This window comes from Panthera uncia, assembly GCF_023721935.1.
Source record: "Panthera uncia isolate 11264 chromosome B3 unlocalized genomic scaffold, Puncia_PCG_1.0 HiC_scaffold_1, whole genome shotgun sequence".
In the NCBI taxonomy this organism is placed as follows: Eukaryota; Metazoa; Chordata; class Mammalia; order Carnivora; family Felidae; genus Panthera; species Panthera uncia.
The window spans coordinates 11,888,015-11,913,951 of record NW_026057582.1 but is presented as its reverse complement, the minus strand read 5'-3'; the positions used below and the strand labels follow the sequence as shown (position 1 = coordinate 11,913,951).

At 40.2% G+C, this 25,937-nt stretch overlaps 1 protein-coding gene across 4 annotated transcripts in view; it reads right to left on the bottom strand.

The window, feature by feature from the left end:
• The window catches only part of TC2N (tandem C2 domains, nuclear), a 46,875-nt gene extending 23,611 nt beyond the window's left edge, over positions 1–23,264 (bottom strand). For 2 of the 4 annotated variants that reach the window (XM_049612304.1, XM_049612301.1), the window contains exons 1-4: positions 16,757–18,079; positions 9,156–9,278; positions 7,558–7,791; positions 895–1,062 (exon numbers count right to left, since the gene is read on the bottom strand). In XM_049612304.1, coding sequence (XP_049468261.1) covers positions 895–1,062; positions 7,558–7,791; positions 9,156–9,222 — 469 coding nt within the window. In that variant the 5' untranslated portion in view covers positions 9,223–9,278; positions 16,757–18,079. Of the gene's footprint in view, positions 1–894; positions 1,063–7,557; positions 7,792–9,155; positions 9,279–16,756; positions 18,080–23,161 lie in introns of those variants that run through there. The other 2 variants (XM_049612303.1, XM_049612302.1) reach the window with 2 other exon arrangements.
• Between the last annotated feature and the right edge of the window lie 2,673 nt (positions 23,265–25,937).

Sequence of the window (25,937 nt, the reverse complement as noted above, 5' to 3'; positions counted from 1 at the left end):
TTAGGAGATTCTTAAAGAATGGAACTCTGTATACTGTGTATTCTAACACAGTGCTGAAATAAGTATTTAAATAAATACTTCGGCTTTGTTTCCAGTACCTCACCCTGAATTCAGTTGTTGAGGTAGCTATATATAACATTAAAATCTTGAAAAACAGGATTTTATGAATCAGATATGTACATTTATAGCAGTCTAAAATTGATACAGTCCTCAAATATTAAACTGAGAAAATTCTATAATCATTTAGGCACTTTGTTTTTTTTAATTTTTTAACATTTATTTATTTTTGAGAGAGAGTGAGTGAGCAGGAGAGGAGCAGAGAGAGGGAGACACAGAATCTGAAGCAGGCTCCAGGCTCTGAGCTGTCAGCACAAAGACCGACGTGGGACTCGAACTCACAAACCACGAGATCATGACCTGAGCCGAAGTCAGATGCTTAACCGGCTGAGCCACCCAGGCACTCCTTATTTGGGCATTTTCTATTTTCTTTCTTTACATTTGTCATCTCATCATGAGTTTGTAAATTTATCATTTTCACTGAACAGAGCAGGAAAGAAAAAGCTAACAAATACCTGTTGTAGAATTTCTGAATAGGCAGATGATGTATAAAATACAGAAATAATCTGAAAATGAAACTTTTCAGAAAAGGACAAAGAAAATGGAACTTGGAACTCTCAATACACATAATTCATTAATCTTTCAATTTTTACATCAGATAGAATACCACAGAGAAGCCATAATGTTTTTCATATCACTTCTGAAGCCTTGCTTTTCTCTATCTTATTTTTTCTTCTTCATCATGAGAATCATCTCTCCCAGGGTCTTAGACTTTATTTGATTTCTACATTTGTTAAAGAGGAACACGAAAAGAAAAAACACAAAAAATGTTCATACCTGATCCATACAGTCTCGCTGCTTCTGAACGTGGAGGAAGGCGCCGGATCAAATCAGGTGAAATGTGCTGATACCTATAGCATGGGTTGTATACATCGTAGCTGGCTCCGTACTGGGATGAACTGGAAAGTTCTACCTTTCGATCTCCAAAAGATGCTCTGGCAGATCCTGAAAGTAAGTGTTTCTACAGTTTTACCCTTTTCTTGAAGTTATTAACTAACAGCTGGTGTATCCAACGCAAGAGGAAGAAAAAAATTTTCCTCAAGTAATACTAAATCACACGTGCTTGAGATATAAAATAGAAATCCGCACATGTTTATTTACTGTGCTCTGCATGGAGCATCCTGCCAGGGATCAGCCATGAAACCTGCACTCAAGACAGTCTGGTAATTTCTCTCTTGTGCTGTGGCATTTCTCTTTGCCCTATACACAATCCTGTATTTTCCTGTATTTTTTTAATCTGAGTTTCCCTTTTCTTTTCTTTTTTTTTTACGTTTGTTGATTTTTGAGAGACAGAGCGTGAGTGGGGGAGGGGCAGAGAGAGAGGGAAACACAGAATCCAAAGCAGGCTCCAGGCTCCCAGCTGTCAGCACAGAGCCTGACGCGGGGCTCGAACCCACGAAACGTGAAATCATGAGCTGAGCCTAAGGTGGACACTCGATCAACTGAGCCATCCAGGCATCCCTGAGTTTCCTTTTGTTTTTCTACTTGCATAAAGAACATCTTTCAAGTAAAAAAAAGATAGTTTTTTGATGAAGACACAAAACATTTATAAAAACTGACCACATGCTGAGATATGCAGAGCAATTCTTTGGAAGGGCAGAAATCACAGTGTGCTCTCTAACCACGATATAATAAAGTTAGAAATTAACAAAAAGATTATTAGAAAATATTTACATGGAAACACAAAGGGCCTAGGATAACCAAACAAAAACAAACAAAAAAACGAAATCCACTTTAAGAAGTAAAACAAGATGGAAAGATCTGTGCTACTGAGTTTTAAGAACAGAACACTGGTACACAATAAAATAAGACTGAACAGAACAGAGGACCAGAAAGAGACACTGTTTTTATGGACATTAGATTTACAATCAATGCAGCACTGGATAAGAATGCAGAAAGAACAGTCTTTTCACTAAAAGGTGCTAAGACAATTGGATATTGATACAGAAGAAAAAAACAACAACCTCATCCCAACTAAAAAAAATTCACAAAATATTAATTGCATGTGGACTGCGGATCTAAATTAAATGTTAAAGGCAAACCAATAAAACGTCTACATTTCAGTCAACTTATAAGAAAGTTTACACAGCCTTACGGCAGGCAAGAACTTCTTAAATGCAACACAGCATTATTATAAAAAACATTTTTTAATAAACTGGACTACATTAAAAATTGAAATTTTCTATTTTTTGAGACCATCGAAGAGAGTGAAATGGTCACCCATAGAGTGGGAAAAGTTATGTGCAACACATATAACCAACAAAGGGCTTATATCCAGAATGTATACGGAACTCCCACAAATCAATAAGAAAAAGCAAGCCCCAACAGAAATTGGCTGTAAGCCTCAAGCGGGCACTTCAGAAGAGAAGCCATCCAAATAGCCAAAACCATGAGTGAGTGCTTGATTTCATTAGTCATGAGGTAGACACACAAATGAAAACTCCAGTGAGATTCCACTACAAACTCACCAGCATGGGTTACAACTAAAAAGCCTGACAAAAGCAAGCATTGACAAGAAATCGCACTCCTGCCGGAGGGAATATAAACGGAGGCAATCACTATGGAAAACAGTTTGGCAATTTCCACCAAGACTGAGGGAGACGTATGCCCTATGAAATGGCAGTGCCATCTGGGGACATACACACCACTGAAATGCCCGCACATGTGCACCAACAGACGAGTACAAGAACGCTCAGAGGCATTATTACCCGCCATGGCCCAAAACTGGAAAAAACTCAAATGCCCATTAACAGTAAAATGAACAGTAGTCTATATAGACTACATAAAAAGACCTTTTGTATGCTATGCAGAAACACTATACCACGCCATTTATAATAAATGAAAATAAATGTATTTTCTGTACAGATATTAAAACTGAAGCTACTGACAACACTTTGAGTGAAGCTCACAAAAATAATGCTGAATGAAAGGACCTATCATAAACAAAAGACCATATCTGGGTTGCTGCCAGTGCGTATTTGTTTACTCGAGTGGTGACCATACACGTGTCCTGCATTGGAGTAAATCACTGAGTTACATATTTCTGTTGTTCCTTTTTTCTACATGTGCATATTTCACAATTTAAAAAGGGTAAAACAATAGATCAAGTTCCTTTCAAAGTTAAGAATCACACTGGAAATAACACAGAGGCATAAAGTTTTTAAGAGTTTAAATTATTGCCATCTTTTCATTCTTCTTGTCCCATTTCAAATAGAACCCAGAGTATAAACCAATATTTTCTGAATTGAGCTAAACAATAAAACAGGTGGCTTCACACTGAGTTCAGAAAAGAAAAATAAAATATGGGGTTATGAGGTGAGATCTTATCCTCACCCCCGTTCAAATAGCTATGTGTGCAATCCAAGCATAATACATAGGCAGAGGGGCGCCAAGAGGGGGTTCTGATGCCAGAGAGCTTTGTTAAGGAGCCTGTGCACCTTATAAGCTAACCCTTAAATCATTCAGCACACAAACACTGCTACAAGTCTGTTTATGGTAACAAGAATATGCTGTCAGGAGTAGTAGTACCAAAAATGACTCACTACCTTTATGGGCTATACCTAAAAAAGAATATTCTGATTTCATTTTTCCTTTACGGAATTCCAATTCTCCTCTCAAACAGTATACAGTGATATTATTTTTAAAGCTCAAAAGGCATGTTTCTCAATTTACAGAACCACAGTGCTATAAATATAAAACGAAATGCAAAGTAACATTTACTTTACACCTCTCGAAAGCTCTATTTAAAATTTCAGTATTTATTCAAAACACATTCTCTTAATGGATAGGTAGATAAGAGACAGAGCAAGTGCAGTAAGATGTTAACGATGGGATCTCTGGGTTACAAAGCAGTAATCTATGGCTGTCATCAGACACATCGGTAAGTAAGAAATGAAACAAAACACAATCCGAATACTTGAAACATAAGTTTAGTCATTACTGACAGTGCTCTGTCCTGTCTTCTTCTCAAAATTTCCTTGTCAACCCATCATTCACAGGCACATACACATACAACCTGCGCATGTCTGATTTCTATAATTAGGCACCAAGAATACTTTCTTGACTCTGATGATTTTCTCTCCAATATAATAAAAATCAGATGGCTTTACCACATCTTCATTGAGCCTATAATTTAAGTGTAAACCAATTTCCCACTCATTCAAACCAAAAAGCAATCTGTTTTCTAGTGATTTAATGAAAAGACAAAAGAAAAATTATCACATATTGCTAGGTAGGTATTTCTCATTTTTATTATGAAAATAATACATAAAATACCCTAAATGTTTTAAGAAGACAAAATTTATTAAATTATGGCACATCTATAGATTTCATACTATGGGGCCATTAAAAAGCAATGAGTATGAAAACATGTTCACAATGTGTGATAGGAATAAAACAGATTACAAAACTGTTTATATGGCTTAATCTCAATGCTGTTAACAAGCACAAGAAAAGGAGAAAGACCAATTATCAAGGTATCCTGTGACACAAAGCTTTTAAACACTGATTGTGAGAGATACTACTGATAGGTGTAAAACAAGGTGGTGGGCCAGGCACAGGGTTCCTCTTTCCTTGTTTCTCTAAAAGAAAAAAAGAAAGGATGGATGGATGGATGGATGGATGGCAGGAAGGAAGGAAGGAAGGAAGGAAGGAAGGAAGGAAAAAAGATCCCTCCTACCAAACCCAACTCTCCTATAGATAACAACAGTACACTGTAGACCCAAAACAAAATGAACAAAAACCCTGAAGGGACTGGACAGTGATCAAAAGCAGGGCAGATTCTGGAGAGCAAAAGCAGGGCAGATTCTGGAGAGCACTGACTCTTGGAAGAAAGGGAACAGGGCCGCCTGTTTTAATGACTGTTAGCCTGAGGGCAAGCCAAAGTTGGTGCTGCACAGGGCGGATAAACTCCAACAGAAAAATCCACACTCTTTCTGGCCTGAAGAACCAGAGGGCGGAGTTCAGAGCAACCACAGCTGCTAGAAAGCAAGGTGGGAATCTTGGAAAGGAGAAAGCTCCAAATTCTGTGAATACAGTCTGCTCAAATATCTGGCTGATCCCTGAGCCACACATATATGGGACGGACCCCAACTAAGGATACATGGGGCACCTGGGTGGCTCGGTCAGTTGAGCATCTGACTTTGGCTCAAGTCATGATCTTGCATTCGTGGGTTCAAGCCCCACGTCGGGCTCTGTGCTGACAGCTCAGAGCCTGGAGCCTGCTTCTGATTCTGTCTCCCTCTCTCTCTCTGCCCTTCCCCTGCTCATTCTGCCTCTGTCTCTCAAAAAATAAAATAAAACATTAAAAAACAAAAATTTGGGGCGCCTGGGTGGCTCAGTCGGTTAAGCGTCTGACTTCAGCTCAGGTCACAATCTCACGGTCCGTGAGTTCGAGCCCCGCATCGGGCTCTGGGCTGATGGCTCAGAGCCTGGAGCCTGCTTCCAATTCTGTGTCTCCCTCTCTCTCTGCCCCTCCCCCGTTCATGCTCTGTCTCTCTCTGTCTCAAAAATAAATAAACGTTAAAAAAAATTTTTTTTAAATAAAAAACAAAAATTTAATAATTTAAGAAAAGATACAAAAACTAAGCTAAGAGCTGCCACCAAAGACCCAGAATTTGCAGCATAGTCTAACTAAGTTAATCACCTATTTAAAAAAAAAACCCTCTCAGAGTAATATAATATGATTCTAAAGTGTCTACAACAAAACACCCCACATCCAGAAAATAATCCAAAATTACTCCATACACAATGAAACATGAAAAGTTGACGCACTTTCAAAAAAGAAAAGAAAACCACAGAATCCACACCTAAGTGACCCAGATGTTAGAATTACCAAAGATGCTAGAGTCCAAAGACATAAGAGAAAATAAGCTCACAATAATGAAAAAAAAAGAAAATGAAATCACAGCAAAAGAATAGAATCTACAAAAAAAGAACTAAATGTAAATTCAACAACTGAAAAATATAATGTCTAAAATAAAAATTAACTGGATGAGCTTAACAGCTGCATGGAGATGACAGAGGAAAGAGTGAACTTGACAGTCAATAATACCCAATCTTGACAGAGGGGGAAAAAAGTTGAACAGCAAAAAAAAAAAAAAAAAAAGAAAGTCTCAGAGGCACATAAAACAATATAAAAAGGTCCAACATGTGTCTAATTGGAATCCCAAAATGAGAAGAGAAAAAGGATGGGAGGTGCCTGGGTGGCTCAATCAGCTAAGTGTCTGACTTTGGCTCAGGTCATGATCTCACGGTTTGTGGATTCAAGCCCCACATCGGGCTCTGTGCTGACAACTCAGAGCCTGGAGTCTGATTCAGATTCTGTATCTCCCTCTCTCTGCCTGTCCTCTGCTCATGCTCTGTCTCTGTCTCTCAAAAATGGATAGATGTCAAAAAATTTTTTTAAAAAGAAGAGAAGAAGGATGGGGCAGAAAAGACTATTTGGAAAAATATTCTAGATCTTGGCAGGAGTCTGGATTACACTGTTAGATGCGTTTAACCAAACTCAACAAATACAAACTTAAAACTTAGGTAGTTCATTATGTATAACGTTTATATCAAAAGAAGAAAACTATAAACAGATACGGAACTCTAATAAATTACATATATGCTTAAGTATTTAGAAGTATATTAATGTCTGCAATTTACTTCGAAATGTGTTCTTCACCCATGCCCCACTCAAAGAGGATTAATAATGGATAGATCAATAGACAGACATGTGATTAATTTTGGTAAAATATTAACAACAGATTCTATGTGGTGGACATTCACCATTATAGTCTTTCAACTTTTCTGTGTGTTTGAAATGTTTCATAATAAAACTTTGAGGTGGGGGGGGGGGGACACTGTGAGAGTGTTTCAATGGACTGAAGCAAATTATTTTTAAAATACAAGAGTTACATGTTGTTTCTTCTTACCATTACTCTCTTGGCCTCTAACAACATCAACCAAAATCTACCCAATGACTATTTCATTCAAGTGGCTATTGAGACTGGGTCATGTAGTGTAGTGGTGAAGAAAGACTACTCCATTGCTTCCTTTCTTCTCTTTACACCAAATTTTAGAAGATAGAAAATAAGAACTATCCTCAAACAAAAAAAATTTAAGAATGCTTTCTATATTTACTGATCAAATAAAAACAAATTCCTCATTTTCTTTCCAGACGTGTTAAAGATAACTGAGACATTACATGATTCCTTTCAAAAAGGACACATCTATACACAGATGTGTTGAATGTGATCAGATTTCATAATGAGATCTTTCAAAAATATTATACATTAAGTTCCTCTACAGAAAGAGCAAAACATGTATGAAACAAAATATAAAATTTATATATAAAAGGATTTTATATCTTTAAACATATGAAAGAACAAAATAACAGAAACAATAGCATTTAAACGCTACATGTTGATTTTTAAATCCTGCCATTTTATTGTTTACCTTCCAGTTCTTCCAGATGCGAAGGAGTTCCTTGTACCCTGGGCTGAATATAAGATAACTTAAACTTGGGCACCACAAATGGTACCTCTTTGCCATCAGACGGTAATTTGGAAAGTAAATAATCCTCAGTACAGCCAACCTGAGGCTTTACCGAGACAGAAGTCAATGGAGGTACACAGACAGTGGTATTCTGACATTCTGGGACTGCTGCTTTAAAGTCTCTTTCTGTGGAAACTACATATAAAAGAAGAAAAAAAGAAAAGAAAAAGAAAAATCACAAATATGAATGTAGAGTTATATATAATAATCTAAAGTTACCATGCTTTGGTACTTACTTAATCTTCTAGAAGAAACTGCTGATAGAAAAACTACCACTTCTAGGTCCTATCAAGCACTTCTGGAATCTACATTAATTCTGTCCAGGCAATATTTGCAAAATTAACATACCATTGCCAAAGTATATTAACTTATCATAATGGTAAAAGCAGTTTTTAAAGAAACTCATTCCCACAAAAAGAGTTCACAGATGGAAAATAAGTTTATTTTGTAGTTAATTCCACAATACTTTCAAGTAAAAGCCAGGCATTTAAAAATACTGCCAACGAAGCAATTCTTGTTGTCAGAACTAGTGGTTAATAACGGTCTTAAATATATAAAGCAATTCTGAAGAGAAGCTAAAGGTCTCCCAACTCTCCAAAAATCTTTACTGAATCACAAAATAAAATGTATTTTTACCCTAATACACTAGCAACTCTCCCTGTATTAGCTTCTGTGACCTATTTTGTCCTTGGTCTCAAATTATATGTGTTTCCTAAGCTGGCGACTTAGGCTGGGGAGGTAAGGGACACCCAGAGTTCATCTTTATGTATGAGCGGTGTTGTCTGTCGACTGGATGGAAGTACAACTACTACTGTGCAGGAATTTGGGAGATGTTTTAATGCAAAAAGAAGCCTTCCTATTCAAATATACTAGGGAGCTATGCTCCAGACAATGAAACACAAGAAAAAGCCAAAGACAAATAAAGTTCCAGTCATAACTCTGAAGAAAATGAAGAGACCATTAAATAGAAAGGGAAATCTCCAGAAGTCCTTCATAAATATGGGGTCTTCATGAAATAATGGGTCTCTTCTCCGTTAGTCATTCATTTGTGAAAGGTGTTTTTTAACGCATTGTCATCAACTAGAACTATCTTTATTCGAATTAAAACATTTGCCCGAGTATACTGTCCCCAAACACACTCAACAGTTCTCTTCTCTCCCTGCCTTCCCCTGTGCAATTTCGTCCACCTACTACTAACCGTCGCGTCCAATCTTCACCTTCTCTGACTTTCTTCTTCCCACGCAGTTGCTGAAGTCCTCTTCAGACTCCCATGCCGAATGCCATCTTCTCAGTGGTCATGTCCCAGGGTGTCCGCTGGGTTGAATTTCTGTCTCTTATGCCCCAGGGTACCTTATTACTTACCTGGTGTGCCTTACATTTATGTCTGCTTCCCCCATGATGTCAGGAAATATTTCTCATTTATCTTTATATTACAAAATGCCACAAATAAAAAAGATACTAAATAAATGTTTGTTGATGTAAAAAGAAGCCAAACTCACAATTGTGCTTTTCTGTTTCACCATAGAAACATCCTCTACAGCAGCTCTTTAGAAATTCTGTTGCCATTACATACAATTTCTAACAGTCAGCAATTGATACAAACTTCCAATTTTAGTATCAATCTGTTGGCAGAACAGAAAACAAGTTAACATGATCAGGCTTAATGCGTTAGGTATCACTAAACAAATCATATTATCTGTCTTTCTAAGATGTAATGAGGAATACAAAGCAAAAATGTTTCAAGGAAGATAGATTTTTTATCTTATATATAATTCTGTATAAGCTAGGCTTCTTATAAGTTATTAAAATGAGATACTCAAAAATCACTAGATGAAAAATCTCAATGTTAAACCTGAAAAAAAGGGAAAATTCCACTCTCAGTCTTCTTTTTTGCCAGGTATACCCAAATCAATGCCCAAGCAAAATTTGCAAGAAAATATGGCACTCATAAAAAGTTTGAGAAAAATTTTCACTTCCTCCAAATCAATTCTTTTAGTAATCCAAAGGTCCTATAAATGGAGCCAATATACAACTTCATACTTTATAAGTTGGTTTAACATTTAGAATTACACCAACAGAAAAATATATCTTAAACACTGTATTACAAATCAAAACCACACTCAGATATCACCTCACACCAGTCAGAGTGGCCAAAATGAACAAATCAGGAGACTATAGATGCTGGAGAGGATGTGGAGAAACGGGAACCCTCTTGCACTGTTGGTGGAAATGCAAACTGGTGCAGCCACTCTGGAAAAGTGTGGAGGTTCCTCAGAAAATTAAAAATAGACCTACCCTATGACCCAGCAGTAGCACTGCTAGGAATTTACCCAAGGAATAGAGGAGCACTGATGCATAGGGGCACTTGTACCCCAATGTTTATAAGCAGCACTCTCAACAATAGCCAAATTGTGGAAAAAGCCTAAATGGCCATCAACTGATGACTGGATAAAGAAATTGTGGTTTATATACACAATGGAGTACTACATGGCAATGAGAAAGAATGAAATATGGCCCTTTGTAGCAACATGGATGGAACTGGAGAGTGTTATGCTAAGTGAAATAAGCCATACAGAGAAAGACAGATACCATATGGTTTCACTCTTATGTGGATCCTGAGAAACTTAACAGAAACCCATGGGGGAGGGGAAGGAAAGAAAAAGAGGTTAGAGTGGGAGAGAGCCAAAGCATAAGAGACTCTTAAAAACTGAGAACAAACTGAGGGTTGATGGGGGTGGGAGGGAGGGGAGGATGGGTGATGGGTATTGAGGAGGGCACCTTTTGGGATGAGCCCTGGGTGTTGTATGGAAACCAATTTGACAATAAATTTCATATATTAAAAAAAATAAATAAAGCGAAGCAAAGAAAAAAAATAAAAGGTGATTGCCATAAAAAAATAAAAATAAACACTGTATTACACACACACATACACACACACACACACAGTTATCAGCTAAGTCACATATAACATAAGATGGAAATAAAAGGAGTCTGTCTTATTTTTTTTAGATTTATTTTTAAGTAATATCTACACCCAGTGTGGACTTGAATTTATAACCCCAAGATCAAGAGTACTGTGCTGCATCGACTGAGCCAGCCAAGCGCCCTGGGAGTCTGTTTTAAATTTACCAGGAACTTAAGTTTGTATTAAGAACTTTATGTCCGATTGCCCACCTTGGGCTCACGGACTTTATTCCAAATGCACTCTCTTCATTTATGCCTACTTAAACTCTGTACATTTTTCATAGGAAATTCCAATGTATACAAAAGATGATAAAATGATGTAAGAAAATCCCTATCGCCCAGATGAAAGAGTTATCAACTCACAGCAAATCCTAATTCATCTCTACCTTCCTACTTCCGTTTCTGGGATCTGTAAGTAACAAATCTGCTGACTTTACTTCCTTTGTGTGGGTGTACTGACACTGTGCCTTCAATCAAAACGACCCCGGGGGGTTTTCATTTCCCCAAAGTGGGAGCTCGGATGATGAGGGAACTAACTACCTGCAGACCCCTGCCGGTGGCTTGTACCTCCCCATTCAGCAGGTCATAATCTGCAAATTCTTAATCCAATACACTAGCTCCAGCTTCCAAATACAGACACCAACAAAGTATTTGTTAAAATGCCAATCTGATAGGAAAGAAATGATATCTTGTGTTGTTTTAATTAGCATCTCTTTTACGTGAGATTGGGCACCTTTTCATATAAGGCTAATCTGTATTTGTTTCTATGAACTCACTGTTCATTACCTTTTTTGCCCATCTTTCTATAAAGCTATTGGTCCTTTTCTGCCTCAGTTTTAGAGGATTTTTATATAGTTGAGAGATTAATGCGTTGTCCATGATATAAGTGGCAAGCATTCTTCCAGTCTGTCATTGTCTTTTTGAGGTATTTTCTGCCTTGTGTGTGTGGGGGGGGGGGGGGAGGGGGGGGGGGGGGGATGTGTGTGTATATATATACACACATAAAAACATACATGAATGTGTGAATACACATACACGTAGTTATGGTTACCTAAGTTTTCCCTCTTTGTTTCTGGATTTGGACTCACAGGAAACTTTTCCTCATACATAGGTCATAAAAGACTTTACCCATGGTCTTTTCTAATACTTAGTATGGTGCTACTTTCTATATTAACACCCCAGCGTACATACAGTATGAGAAGTAGATTCAATCCCACCTTTCCCAGTTGGCTATTCCAGTATCACAAACACCATTTATTTAAAATTCTGTATTTTCTCCAATGATTTTAGAATGCTGCCTTTATTATAGACTGAACTTCCACATATAATTGAGATATTTATATATTTTCTATTCTCTTCAACTGGACTGTCTTTTCCTGTAACACATTTTAAAGTGCAGGGGCACCTGGGTGGCTCAGGTGGTTAAATGTCCAACCTCAGCTCACCTCATGATTTCGTGGTCCATGAGTTTGAGCCCGGTGTCGGGCTCTGTGCCCAACAGCTCAGAGCCCGGAGCCTGCTTCAGATTCTGTGTCTTCCTCTCTCTCTGCCCCTCCCCCCTCTCAAAAATAAACATTAAAAAATTAATAAAAAATAAAATGATAATGGCCTATAGTAATATGCTCTCATATGCAGCAGGGCTGGCCCCCCCAACCTTACTGTTCTTTAATTTCAAGGTTTTCCCAGGTTTCCTTGCTTGTCTGTTCTTACTAATGAACTTTATAATCTGTCTAGCCCCAGGAGGAAAAATCTAATGGTACTTTTGTTGGGATTCTGTTATATTTATAAATGATTTTAGAAAAAAAACTGACATTCTTAAGATGTTGTGCATGCCTACCCAGAACATTTGTTCTAGTCTGTGTTTGTATTTTGAAAAACTTTTTTTAACATTTATTTTTTTTTTTTTTGAGACAGAGAGAGACAGAGCATGAACAGGGGAGGGTCAGAGAGAGAGGGAGACACAGAATCCGAAATGGGCTCCAGGCTCTGAGCTGTCAGTACAGAGCCCGACGCGGGGCTCGAACTCACGGACTGTGAGATCATGACCTGAGCCAAAGTTGGACGCTTAACCGACTGAGCCACCCAGGCACCCTGTGTTTGTATTTTGAAGAGTTTTTGTAGTTTTTCTCATGTAAATGCAGAACTTTTCTTGTTAAGTGTATGCTTTTAAGATCTGTTTGGCTATCAGCAACGGCATCTTTTCTTCCATTATATCTTGTAACTGATTTGTTTTAAAAATTGATACATTTTCAAAATCCCTTTTTTAGCCCTGGTTGGAAAAAAAAAATTTTAATGTTTATTTATGAGAGAGAGAGAGAAAGGGACAGAGTATGAGTGGGGGAGGGGCAGACCAAGAATCCAAAGCAGGCTCCAGGCTCTGAGCTGTCAGCACAGAGCCCAATGCGGAGCTAGAACCCACAAGCTGGAAGATCATGACCTGAGCTGAAGTCGGACGCTTAGGAGCTCAAACCCACAAGCTGGGAGATCATGACCTGAGCTGAAGTCAGATGCTTAACCAACTGAGCCACCCAAGTGCCCCTAGCCCTAGTTTAAAGGATGTATTCCTTGACCACTCAGGTCATACTGAATTCTCTCATTTCTAAACATCCAGTGAACTTAAAAAAAAAAAAAAAAAAATATATATATATATATATATATATATATATATATATTTTCTTGACATTTATGATACTTGTTCTCTCTCCCCTTCTAAAATATAAACTTTTCAGAAACAATATTATACTTACTTTCTACTTATCACTCAGCACCCTATATGATACTGGGAACATAGGAGGAACTCAGCAAATATGTAGTTGATCGACAAGGGAACAAAGTATAACTACCTCACATAAAAACTCCTAATGAACTCATCAAACCACATTTCTGACCCCCGGCCAGACTGCAAATACTTTACATTAATCATGAAAGGAATGTGGGAGGACTGGTTAAAAACCATTACTGCTTCTCAAAGGTCCTCAAAGTTGATGGCCTTGAGTCATCCAAAATGAACTGGGGACTATGGGGGAGGGATGCAGAAAAGAAAACAACTTTATGTGAATATGAATAAGGCAGATAGATGGGGCACCTGGGTGGCTCAGTCAGTTAAGCTTCTGACTCTTGTTTTCGGCTGAGGTCTTGTTTTCGGCTGATAGCACGGAGCCTGCTTGGGATTCTCTCTTTCCATCTCTCTCTGCCCCTCCCCAGTTCATGTGTTTGTTCGTTCTCTCTCTCTCTCTCTCTCTCTCTCTCTCTCTCAAAAGTAAATAAAAACTTAAAAAGAAAAAGAAGGCAGATAGAGTTTGCATGACAGACTACTGGAGAGTAGAGAGGTACACACAGAGACAACCACAGACCTCAGCAAAGCCTCCCCCTACCCCCCAGGATTCAGCCGGGCACTGCTCAGAGCATGCACACAAGCAAATTGCACAAGACTGGGCAAAGACCACCAGAAAAGATTACAAAAACCATACCATCTCTCGCCAAGGTCAGGACTCATGTCTGTTCCCACCAACCAAACTGGGATAACCTCATAATTCACAGGACATTGGGTAGAATACTTAGAAGGTCTTGACTCTGTGGGGTAATAAATAGCCCTAACTAAATGCTAGTCTGCTTTCCAACCAACAAATTTAAAAAGCAAGACTCAAAAGGATCAAACCATTTTCAAAAAAAACTATGTCCTGGGGTACCTGGGTGGCTCAGCTGGCTAAACACCTGAGGACTTTGGCTCAGGTCATGATCTCATGGTTCATGAGTTCGAGCCCTGCATCTGCTGTCAGCACAGAGCCCGCTTCAGATCCTCTGTCACCCTCTCTCCCTGTCCTACCCCCACTGGTTCTCTCTCTCTTTCAAGATAAACAAATATGTCCCAAAGCAAAAAATACTTCTAAAAATCTAAAACTATCCAGCACACAAGGTAAAATTCACAATATCTGGCATCCAATAAAAAAAATGACCAAACATGCAAAAAGGAAAAAAAAAAAAAAACCATTGAGAAAAATCAACCAACTGGAACCACACAGAAATACATGGACAGTTAGACTTTAAAACATTTCTGACACTGTATGTTCAAAAAGTTAAGAAGTCACATGATAGATACAAAAAAGATGCAACTTCTAAAATTGAAAATTATAGTATCTGAGGTAGAAGATACACTGGATGAGATTAATAGCAGATTAGATATTGCAAAAGAAAAGATTAAAGACCTTAAAGGCACAGGTAGAGAAACTACCCAAAATGAAACAAAGAGAAAAAAGAACAAAGACAAAATAAAAAGAACATCTATGACCCATGAGATAATTTCCAGCAGCCTAATAAACGTGTAATTGAAATCCATGAAGGAGATGGGGGGAGGCAGAAAAAATATTTGAAGAAATACTAAAAATTTTCACATTTGATAATTACCAACCACAGATCTAAGAACCTCAACAAACACTAAGCATAGGAAGTATGAAGAAAACTATGCCAAGACACATCACAATAACATGGCTCAAAGCCAGTGATAAAGAGGAAATTTCAAAAGCAGCTGGAAAAAAGGAAGGACTTGTATTTTACTTCATTAAATATAGCCTATCATAGTTTTGTTTGTTTGTTTTTTGAGAGAGAGGGGCAGAGGGAGGAGAGAAAGAATCCCAAGCAGGCTCCGTGCTACCAGCATAAAGCCTGACGCGGGGCTCGATCCCATGACTGAGATCATGACCTGAGTGAAAAATCAGGAGTCGGATGCTTAACTGATTGAGCCACCCAGGTGCCCTGAGCCCATCCTAGTTGTTTTAATAGTCCATAAGTAGTAATTCCAATATGTAAGCTTTTGTAAGTTTACTTCTTATCATCTGTTGTTTCTGCTGACTCTTGTTCAGGCTGTCTTATTTCCTGTGCACTTGGTTATCTTTGACAAATTATTCAGTGACTTTGAAACTTTATTCGCAGAACTTTTTAGAGACAAAGATAAAAATACACTGCCACAGAGAATATCTGCATTTGTTTACCATATTATTTTAAATTCACATTGACATATAACCCAATTTAAAAATGGGCAAAGGATGTGAATAGACTCTCTAAAGAAATATGACAGATAAATGACCAATAAACAACATGAAAAGGTGCTTAACATCAGCAGTAATGGGAAATGCAAATCAAAGCCACGAGATACCAATCCACATACATTGAGGACGGCTATAACCAAAAAGACAGACAAAAACAAGTGTTGACAAAGATCTAGAGAAACCGGAACCCTCAAAGATTATTGGGGAGAATAAAAACTGGTGTGGCTGCTTTGGGAAATGGTTCGGGAGTTCCTCCATGGAATTACCATATGACCCAAGAATTCCACTCCGTAGGTAACAGCTATGAGAATGAAAACTATATTTCCATACAAAAATTGTACACAAATGCTCACGGCAGCATTATTCATAATAGCCAAAAAGCGGATACAACCCAAATGTCCATCAACTAACAAACAGAAATACTAAAACAAAATATGGTAGAATCTTATTCAGCCATTAAAACGAATCAAGTACTGGGGCGCCTGGGTGGCTCAGTCGGTTAAGCGGCCGACTTCGGCTCAGGTCATGATCTCGCGGTCCGTGAGTTCAAGCCCCACGTCAGGCTCTGTGCTGACAGCTCAGAGACTGAAGCCTGTTTCAGATTCTGTGTCTCCCTCTCTCTGACCCTCCCCCGTTCATGCTCTGTCTCTCTCTGTCTCAAAAATAAATAAATGTTAAAAAAAAATTTTTTAATAAATAAATAAATAAAAAATAAAAAAAAATAAAACGAATCAAGTACAGATTCATGTTACCAAACAGATAAACCTTGAAAACATGCTAAGTGAAAAAGGCAAGACACAAAAGGCCACGTATTGTATAATTTCATTTACATGAAATTCCCAGAATAAGCAAATCCATAGAAATAGAAAGCACATTAGTGATTTCCAGAGATTGGGGGAAAACGGGGAAATGAGAAGTGACTGCTAATGGGTACAGGTTTCTTTCCGGGGGAAAAAATGGTCTAGAATTAGTGATGATGGTTGCACAACTTTGTGAATATATGAAAAACCACTGAACTGTACACTTCAAAAGGGTGAATTTTATGGTATGTGAATTGTATCTAAAGAAAAATAAGATATTAAAAAAATTACATCTTGGAATTTTTTGGGGACCACCAAGGTGATGTGAACCACCTCTCTACCACCGTCCATGGTTACAACTTTCCAAGGACACGTTTTCTTCTCCTGTTTCACTTGGCGTCAAGGCAACTTTCCTTGTGGTTCCCTAAAAGAGGTAGAGTGAGTTTTAGTCCTTGAAGCCACAGACCTTTGGGATTTCCAGAACTAGAGGCAGAGACTCTCTTGTTAGCTTACCTTGAACGAGCCCTAGGCTGACTTCTAACTACGCCTCCTGTCCTGCAAATCCACTGAATTCTTAATCAAACCTAATCAAGTCTCCCCAGTTTAGCAAATGCACTCAGAGCAAATAAGAATTAAGGGCTCCTTTAGTCTCTGATTTTCAGCTTTCTCTTTGATTTTGGCATATTAATTCATAAGTACCTTTTTTAAAAATTGCACTGCAGCATTCTTAGCTATTTTCAGTGTGAAAGTTTTTCCAAATCTTAACTATATTCCCAAAATGAAAATTCTCTATTTACTTTTCAAGTTAGAATGAACTCTAATGAGTTAGGACAGGATCTGCAAAAACAAAAAGCCTGATATAGTCTACATTAAAGTAGCTTCAGTATTCCTTGTGACTTCAGCTGATTACAGTAGATATTTAAGATTTAAAATATATTCCAATGAAAGTTTACTTTAGAAAAAAATTAATTTGAGGGGGAGTCTAGTTTTAAAAGAATTGTAAGTAGGTGACTCCTTCTCTTAGGTATCAAGGCTCTTTACACAATTAAAGTAAATATGATTGCAGCAAGAATACACAAAGAGACCAAAGAAAGATTAGTCCAAAAACATACGCACACATATATGGAAACTTGGCATATGATGCGTATAGATCCGTAGGAGGAAAACCAGAATGTTCAATAAATGATGCTAGGAAAAACTGATTAGCCGTCTGGAAAATAAATGAAACTGGACCCCCACTTCACATGACACAAAAATCAATCACATATTGATTAAAGACGTAAATACAAAAGGCAACACTATTTTAAAGCTTTCAGAAGAAAATATAAGACTACATCTTTCTAACCTCAAGGAAGAGAAAAATGTGTTAAGCAAGATGCCAAGGGGCACCTGGGTGACTCAGTTGGTTAAGTGTCTGACTCTGGATTTCGGCTCAGGTCATGATCTCAAAGTCGTGAGATTGAGCCCTGCTTGGGGCTTTGCACTGAGTGTAGAGCCTGCCTGGGATATTCTCTCTCGCTCGCTCGCTCACTGTCTCTCTGCCCCTCTCCCACTCACAGGCGCACACACACTTTCTCTCTCTCAAAATAAACAAATACACATTAAAAAAAAAAAAAAAAAGCCAAAGCTTAAAAACAGAAAGATGCCAAAAGCATACACCATAAAGACAAAGTCTGAAACACTCAAGTACTCTAAACTATAGAATACATCTATCAAAAACCATATAAAGTAAAAGACAAGCCACTTGCTGGGGAGAAGATATTTCCCACATGCATAACCAATAAGACTCAGTACCATGAATAAATAAATGCAACTTCTAGAAGGAGATTTTTTTAAGTCAAAAAAATAGGCAAAAGACATAAACAGACATAACAGAATTGTGGAACATCTGACATCATCAGTAATTAAGGAAATGTAAATTCAACGTTCAGTGGAGGACCATTTCTCACCTACCAGATTGTCGAAAAGAAACAATTCAGATCATTACAAATGTTGTTGTACAAACGTCTCAAATGTTGAGGAAGGGAACAAGGTGAACATTGAACACACTGCCTGTGGAAGTATAAACTGGTATAACCACTTTGCAAAACAATTCAGTATGGGGGCACCTGGGTGGCTCAGTCGGTTAAACGTCTGACTCTTGGTTTCCGCTCAGGTCATGAACTCACCATTTGTGAGACAGATGCCCGGGTCTGGCAGTGCAGATAGACCACACTGCCAGGGTAGAGCCTGCTTGGGAGTCCCTCTCTCTCTCCCTCTCTCTCTCTGCCCCTCCCCCACTCACGCTCACATTCTCTGTCAAGGAAAAAAAAAATTCAGTATGTTCTAGCAAAACTGAAGATCCACAACTCTACTTCTGGGCAAAGAGACATGTGTTAGAATGGCCATAACAAAACAGCGCTTAGCGGCAAAGAGTGAAAATTAAATTAAAAAAAAAAAAAAAAAAAGAAAATGGAAAATATCCCTAAACATCCATTAACAGGAAAACGGATAAACAGCAGTCAAGTCATACAATGGAATGATATAGAGCAATAAAAAGTAAATGAACTGTAACATAGCAACATCAATGAATCTCATAAATATAATATACCAAAAAAAAGTAGCAGCATGGAAAGAGAGAGACACAGGGCTTTGAAAATATTCATAAGTATTGTTTCTTTAAAATTTTTTTTCATGTTTATTTTTCAGAGACAGAGACAGAGTGTGAGTGGGGAAGGGGCAGAGAGAGAGGGAGACAGAGAATCCAAAGCAGGGTCCAGGCTCTGAGCTGTCAGCACAGAGCCCGACGTGGGGCTCGAACTCATGGACTGTGAGATCATGACCTGAGCCAGAGTCAGACACCCAACTGACTGAGCCAGCCAGGTGCCCCAATAAGTATTATTTCTAAAGCATGATATGAGTACAGGGGCATTTATTTTATTTGTATTCTCTAAATCTATAGCTGTGTGAAAAGTACTATTTTGTACATATGAAATAATTTCTCATTTAAAAATGAAGTAAATGCATGGCTGTGGTTGAAAACATGAAAATTACAGAAAACTATATGAAGAAAATAAAAATTATCAATAATCCCATCACCCTGAGATAACTACAGTATTTAAAAGAAAAAATATATTTAGCATATCTTTTTCCACTATTTAAAAAAATTTTTTTTAATGTTTATTTATTTTTGAGAGAGACACAGAGCACAAGCAGGGGAGGGGCAGAAAGAGAGAGACAGACAGAATCTGAAGCAGGCTCCAGGCTCCGAGATGTCAGCACAGAGCCGGATGCGGGGCTCCAACCCACAAACCGCGAGATCATGATCTGAGCCGAAGTTGGATGCTTAACCGACTGAGCCACCCAGGCACCCCATCTTCCACTATTTTTATTTATTTGTTTACAGCTTTATTGAGGTACTTACAGTAAATTATACACATTTAAAAAGGTTTTTTTTTATTATGTTTATTTACTTTTGACAGAGAGAGACAGAGCACGAGAGGGGGAGGGGCAGAGAGAGAGGGAGACACAGAATCCGAAACAGGCTCCAGGTTCTGAGCTGTCAGCACAGAGCCCCACGCGGGGCTCAAACTCACAGACCGTGAGATCATGACCTGAGTCGAAGTCGGACGCTCAACCGACTGAGCCAGCCAGGCATCCCTATGCATATTTAAAATGTATAATTACATGAGTCAAACATATGTATACACTGGTGAAAGCATCTTCACAACCAAGAAAATGAAGGGGTGCCTGGGTGGCTCCGTCGGTTAAGCGCCCAACTCTTGATTTCGGCTCAGGTCATGATCTCACTGTTCATGAGATCGAGCCCTGTGCGGGGCCTGCTTGGGATTCTCTCTTTCTGCCCTTCCCTCCACCCCCATGTCCATTCTCTCTCTCAAAATAAATAAACAAACAAAAAAAAAAAGAAAATGAACACACTCACCATTCCCAAAAGTTTCCTCACACCCCTTTCCAGTCCTTTTCCTTTGCACCCACCCTCTGTTGTCTGTTACTTTAGGCTACTTTGCATTTTCTAGGATTTTGTCAGGTTTGAACACACTTTATGCATATGTCACACTTTACTTGACACTGACAGGTTTCCCAAAATGCTTTACCAATTGACACTTCCATCAGCAGAGAATGAGCGTTCCAGGTGCTCCATATCCTTTGCAACATTTGGTTACTGGCCTTTTCCACTGTGGCGATTATTTGTATATTCACCAGGTAAATATACATAAAACTACTTGTCTGAACGGCAACGAAAAAAATTAAACTTCAATGATGACCGAAGTGACACTCATTGTAAAGAAATTTTCACGTTAAGGGCCTTTTCCCTTGAATGCATGGTAATAACTGAAGCAAAGCCCTTGGTGCACGCCTCATGAATTCCGATTTAGTAAAGACGTCTGATTTCCACATAAGAGATTTAGAAGAATCATTGAAATATCTAAAGAGGAATCACATGACTTAAATGCAAGCTGGGAGTCTCACAGTACTGGAACTCAGGTGAAATACAATCCAACACAGTTTGTGAAAGTGTGACTTTAATACGGATAACACCAGACCCCAAGAGACCAAAATACCACTAAGATCGCGCTAATTTGAATGAGGGACGATGAAAATCTTTCTTACAATAGTTCTATTCAGTCTGCTCAGCTATTTGCTCTCAGCTTCTGCTACTTAACCACGAGAGGGGAACAATGCTGTGAGATGCACTTTAACATAAAGGTATTCGACTGTCCTTATGTTCTTTCCAAACGGACCATAAACTCCCCTCTACCACCTGTAACTTCTTCTAATCTTTGTCTCTCAAAATAAGGACTCTACACTCCTTATCTTTATTTCTTCATTCTCTATTTACTCCTCAAATTCATTCATATTTGGCTTCTATCGTTATCATTTTACTTATATTGTGTTTGCTGAGGTCAATGACCTCCTCCTATCCTAACTACCAAAGCCAAGAGACATTTAATCAGCGCCTATCTTCCAGATCCTTCTGACTCATTTGACTGAGATAGACTTCCCTCCTGATTAAAACTCTTTCCTCTCCCGCCTTCTAAGCACCATTATCTGCTAGATTTTCCTCCTTCTCTCCTGAATTCTCCTCCTCACTCTCCATGGCTGTCTCTATACGGCACTTCAATGTTGGTTTCCCGTGCTTGGTCTTCTTTTCTTGTTCTTACTGGAAGATTTCTTCCACTCTCACGGGACTAACTACACAAATCCATGATGCTTCCAACATTTACAACTCTTATCCTGACTTCGGAAAATCCCAATACCAGACAGGTGTGCCAGATGGTCTCCAAGAATCTCACTGCTTTTCTCTCAGCCTGAATTAATCTCAGTCTGTTAGCTTTATGCGTGAATACAACTATAATTCAAGTGGAGCCATAAAATACAAGAGATACTTTTGAAATATTTTTCTTGAAGGGTTTAAAGAAACACAAATTTTTATAAAGACTTTCCTCCAGTTATGAAGGTAACTCATAGTAACAAAAAGTACAAAACACAAGAGATAAAAGGCAAATCTCCTCCAATCCCAGCTCTCAAAGGCAAGCAATATCAACATGTCCTTCCAGAAGAAGCAGTTTTCACCACAATGAAGTTACGTACCAAAATATCAAATTAGTAAATAGACGGTGTTGTTGTTGTTAACTCTTCGTATTTTCCAGGCTACTTTTTGCAGTATTAATCAGAAGACAAAATTCTACTACATGCCTACCTGGAGTGAGAAAATTAATAATATTCTAAAAACCAACGCAATCCTTCTACATGCTGTATTTTTTAGTATTCTAAAGGAATCGGTGTTTTTGGCTTGGCAACTATCTTGCCTATCCCTGGACGCCTACCTGTGTGCAATATACCCCACAAATCAGTCATCCTACTTTCCTTTATTTAAAGGAAACCACAGCAAAGAAGAAGAAGAAAAAAAAAAAAAAAACTGTAAGAGACAGAAGCCAAATCTAAAATCAAGCTGGGTGTATAATTCCTGTTTTGCAAAAACCATAGGTAAGTGACATTTTAATACCCCTTCTCTGCTTCTACAAGTTTCAGAAACGTCACAGATTAAAGACACTCCGCTAATGTGTTCTTACCGGACTCTCCAGGCAAAGGAAGTTCGCTTCCCTCTTTGCCCAGAGGCCGCCTATACCGGGCAGGGAGCGGGGTGCGGGGTGCAGGGTGCGGGCTGGGGTCCCTTCCCTCCCGTCCGGGCGTCCCAGTGAGCGGACCCGGGCAGGGCAGGGGCCTGGCCTCGCCCCCCACCCCCGAGTCACTGAGCCCCCTCCCCGCCCAGGCCACGGTGAGCTCGGCTGTCCGGGGACCTCGGACCTCCCCGAGGGCTCCGGAGAGCAGGTGTCACTGAGAGACTCGGGAAACCGCCCCCCACCCCCCACCCCCAGCCCCCAAGCAAGGCGACGTTTCTAAAGAGTGAAAGGAGACGAAAAACCGTACACATCCGCAAGCCCCGGGCGGCTGGGGCAGGGGCCGCTCTCACACCGCGCCCCCCACCCCCGGAGGCCCCCGACCGCGGCCGCTCGAGGCCCGCGCCACGCTGCGCGCCCGGGAGCGGCCCCAGGGCGCACCTGGGCCCAAGGCCCCCTCCCCGCCCGAGACGTGCCGCCCGGCCGCCCCGCGCGGGGTCTCCACGCGCCGCTCCCGGGCGCCCCCCCGCTCCACGCCGCGCTGAGACGGCGCCGCGCGGCCGAGGCCGGTTACCTCCTGCAGCCAGCGGGCGCTCCGCCGTGGCCTCCAGCGGGAGCCGGGCCCGGGGTCACCTCGTGCGGCAGCGCCCCGAGACCCCGCCCCCGGTCCCTCCAAGTCCGCCCCGCCCCTCGGGAGGTGCGCGCCGAGGGGCGGGGCGGGGCCGCCCGGCCGGTACCTGAGCGTGCGGGCCTGCGCGCTCGGCCCCTCCCTCCCCGCCTCTCCCAGCCGCCGCCCTGGGCCCCTCCGGAGAGGTCTTCGGAGTGCCTGGAGGGGTCAGAAGGGAGATAAAAACTAACCAAGGGACAGAGGGAACGTTTGGGACCTGAACTTTTATGTAGAGGGGACGGAGGAGCAGGCTTTCTTGCCAGAGGTGTGGCTGCACCCTTGGAAACGGAAGAAGCTTTTCCTAGCTGCCTTGTAGCGTCACCTGACTTTACACCCTAATTTTAAATTCTTTAAGGATCAGCCCGCTTCTCTTCACTGTTGTGGCTTCACATCTACTACCACCTTGCTAGCAATAGGCCTGTCGGAAGGTGTCTACTACAGTGCCCGGGCCCCCATATTATGCTAGAATCCACTCTCGCACCCTGGCAAGGAGTGGGCTCGCTCTTTTCTTTTGTGCCTCCCACGGTGGGAGTCTCAGCCCGGTTCCTGGAAAGTTGTTGAGTGGATTCCTAGATTACCTGTTGATGAATGGCTCAGCTTTTGAAAGGCTGAGGAAGTACGAATTGAAGTAAAGGTCAGCCTTTTCTTCCCAAGGAGCAGTCTGTCCCAAAGGGGGTAAGTGGGTTCTGCTCATCTCCAGGCCCTACAGATGCTGGAGTGCAGGTGGAGGGGGGGCTAGATCCCAAGATCAAATTAATCTGGGAAACAGACACAGTATAATTACCCTCCTTGAGAGTCACGGGCACTTAACACGCTTAAGAACTGTGTTTTGCTTTGTATCATCCTGTAGTTCCCAACTTTATTTGACCTGAAGGGTGGTAGGCCAAAATATGCCACTTTGACATAAGGGTTCTTTTAAGTTAAAGGCACTTGAACAACAGCAGATACAAGAAGATCACTCTGACCCTCCTTTTTCTTCCTGAAAGTGGAAGATGAAACTCCCGAGTGAAAGATGTCTTCCCTATACTGGGAGGCAAGAAACATTCTTATCACCAGGGAGTAGAGGATAAAGGAAGTCTATACGCACAAACCTTGTGAAACTAACCCTGATCTTCCTGGTCCCTTCACCATTATCTGCCCCAGCTCAAGCCCCTTTTCTATTATTTAGCACCCTTTGTTCCACTTAGTATATAATGTTCATCTCTAACTGCTTCTTTGGATCTTCATTCTCCCATAAGGGCTGCTGTGTCCATGTTAAAGATCTGTATGCTTCACTCCTGTTCATCTATGCCAATTTAATTCTCAGTCCCAGCCAGAAACCCTAAAAGGGTGGCGGTGAAGTTTCACCTCCCTTACACACCACACAACTCTCTTTCTGAGAGATGCCTGTTGCCATCCTGGGGAATTAGTGTTTCAACTCACACACTTTGATAAACACTGCTTAAAAGTCCTCGTACATTCACCTTCAATCATTTCTCTATTACAAATGTTTGCAAAGTTCTGTGCTGTTTACACAAAGCTTTCACATGAGTCATCTCATTCGACCCTCACAATTATGATGTAACTGTTATTATCCTTGTTTTACAGTTGAAAATATTGAGAGTCAAACAAATGGTGGTTGCCTGAGTATAGAGTCAAGACCAACTCTGGACTTCAGACTCCAAGGCTCTTAAATATATATTATATAAAATGTGTGCGTGTGTATATACACATATGATGTGCTCTATTTAAAGGTCAAATGAGAGAGAGAATATGTATATTTTCTCTGACACTTTGTATTAGAAAAACTCAGTTTCCCACCTGTTGTAGGGGAAACCCCAGTTCTTTCCTCCTGCATTATCTCTTGCCCGTGTATCTCCTTTATTCCTCATATAAAACATTTCATTTCCAACATTTCTGGTCACTAAATATGTGGAGGTTTTCCCCCCACACCAAGTAATTCTCTGCAACATCAGATAGATGTCCCACAATTCAACTCAATTCTGACATCACTTTCCTGGAGAGAGCATCAGATCCCACAGGTGAAGCGTTCAATTCCACAAGACTGTCTTCCTGCACCCCCACCCCACCCCACCCCCACATCACATGCCAGGTTATCACCTGTGCTTCGGACCAACCAGCTATAGGTCAAAGTTTCCAATGAACCGCCCCCCCCCACCTTGGGTTCAAGTAATTTGTTAGAGCAGCTTACAGAACACAGGGAAATGCTTACTTAGTTTTACCAGTTTATTACAGGATATGATAAAGGATGCAGGTGAACAGCCAGATGAAGAGAGATACATAGAGCAAGGTCTGGGAGGGTCCCCGTGGAGTTGGGGTGCATCATCCTTCCAGTGTGGATGTGTTTGCCAACCTGGAAGGTCTTCAAACCCTGCACTATTGATTGGGATTTTATGGAGGCTTCCTCACATAGGCACGATCACTTATTAGCCCCACTTCAGCCACTTTCCCCTCTTGCAAGTTTTTAATCATGGTCTTTCTGGTGACCATTCCTCATCCAGGAGCCCACACAGAGTCACCTAGTGCTCTTATCACTTGGAAATTTACAAGGATTTTAGGATTTCCTGAGCCAGGAACCTGGGGCGGAGACCAATACGATAGATAGATAGATAGATAGATAGGTCTATAGATAGATTAGATATAGATATAGATATAGATATAGATATAGATATAGATATAGATA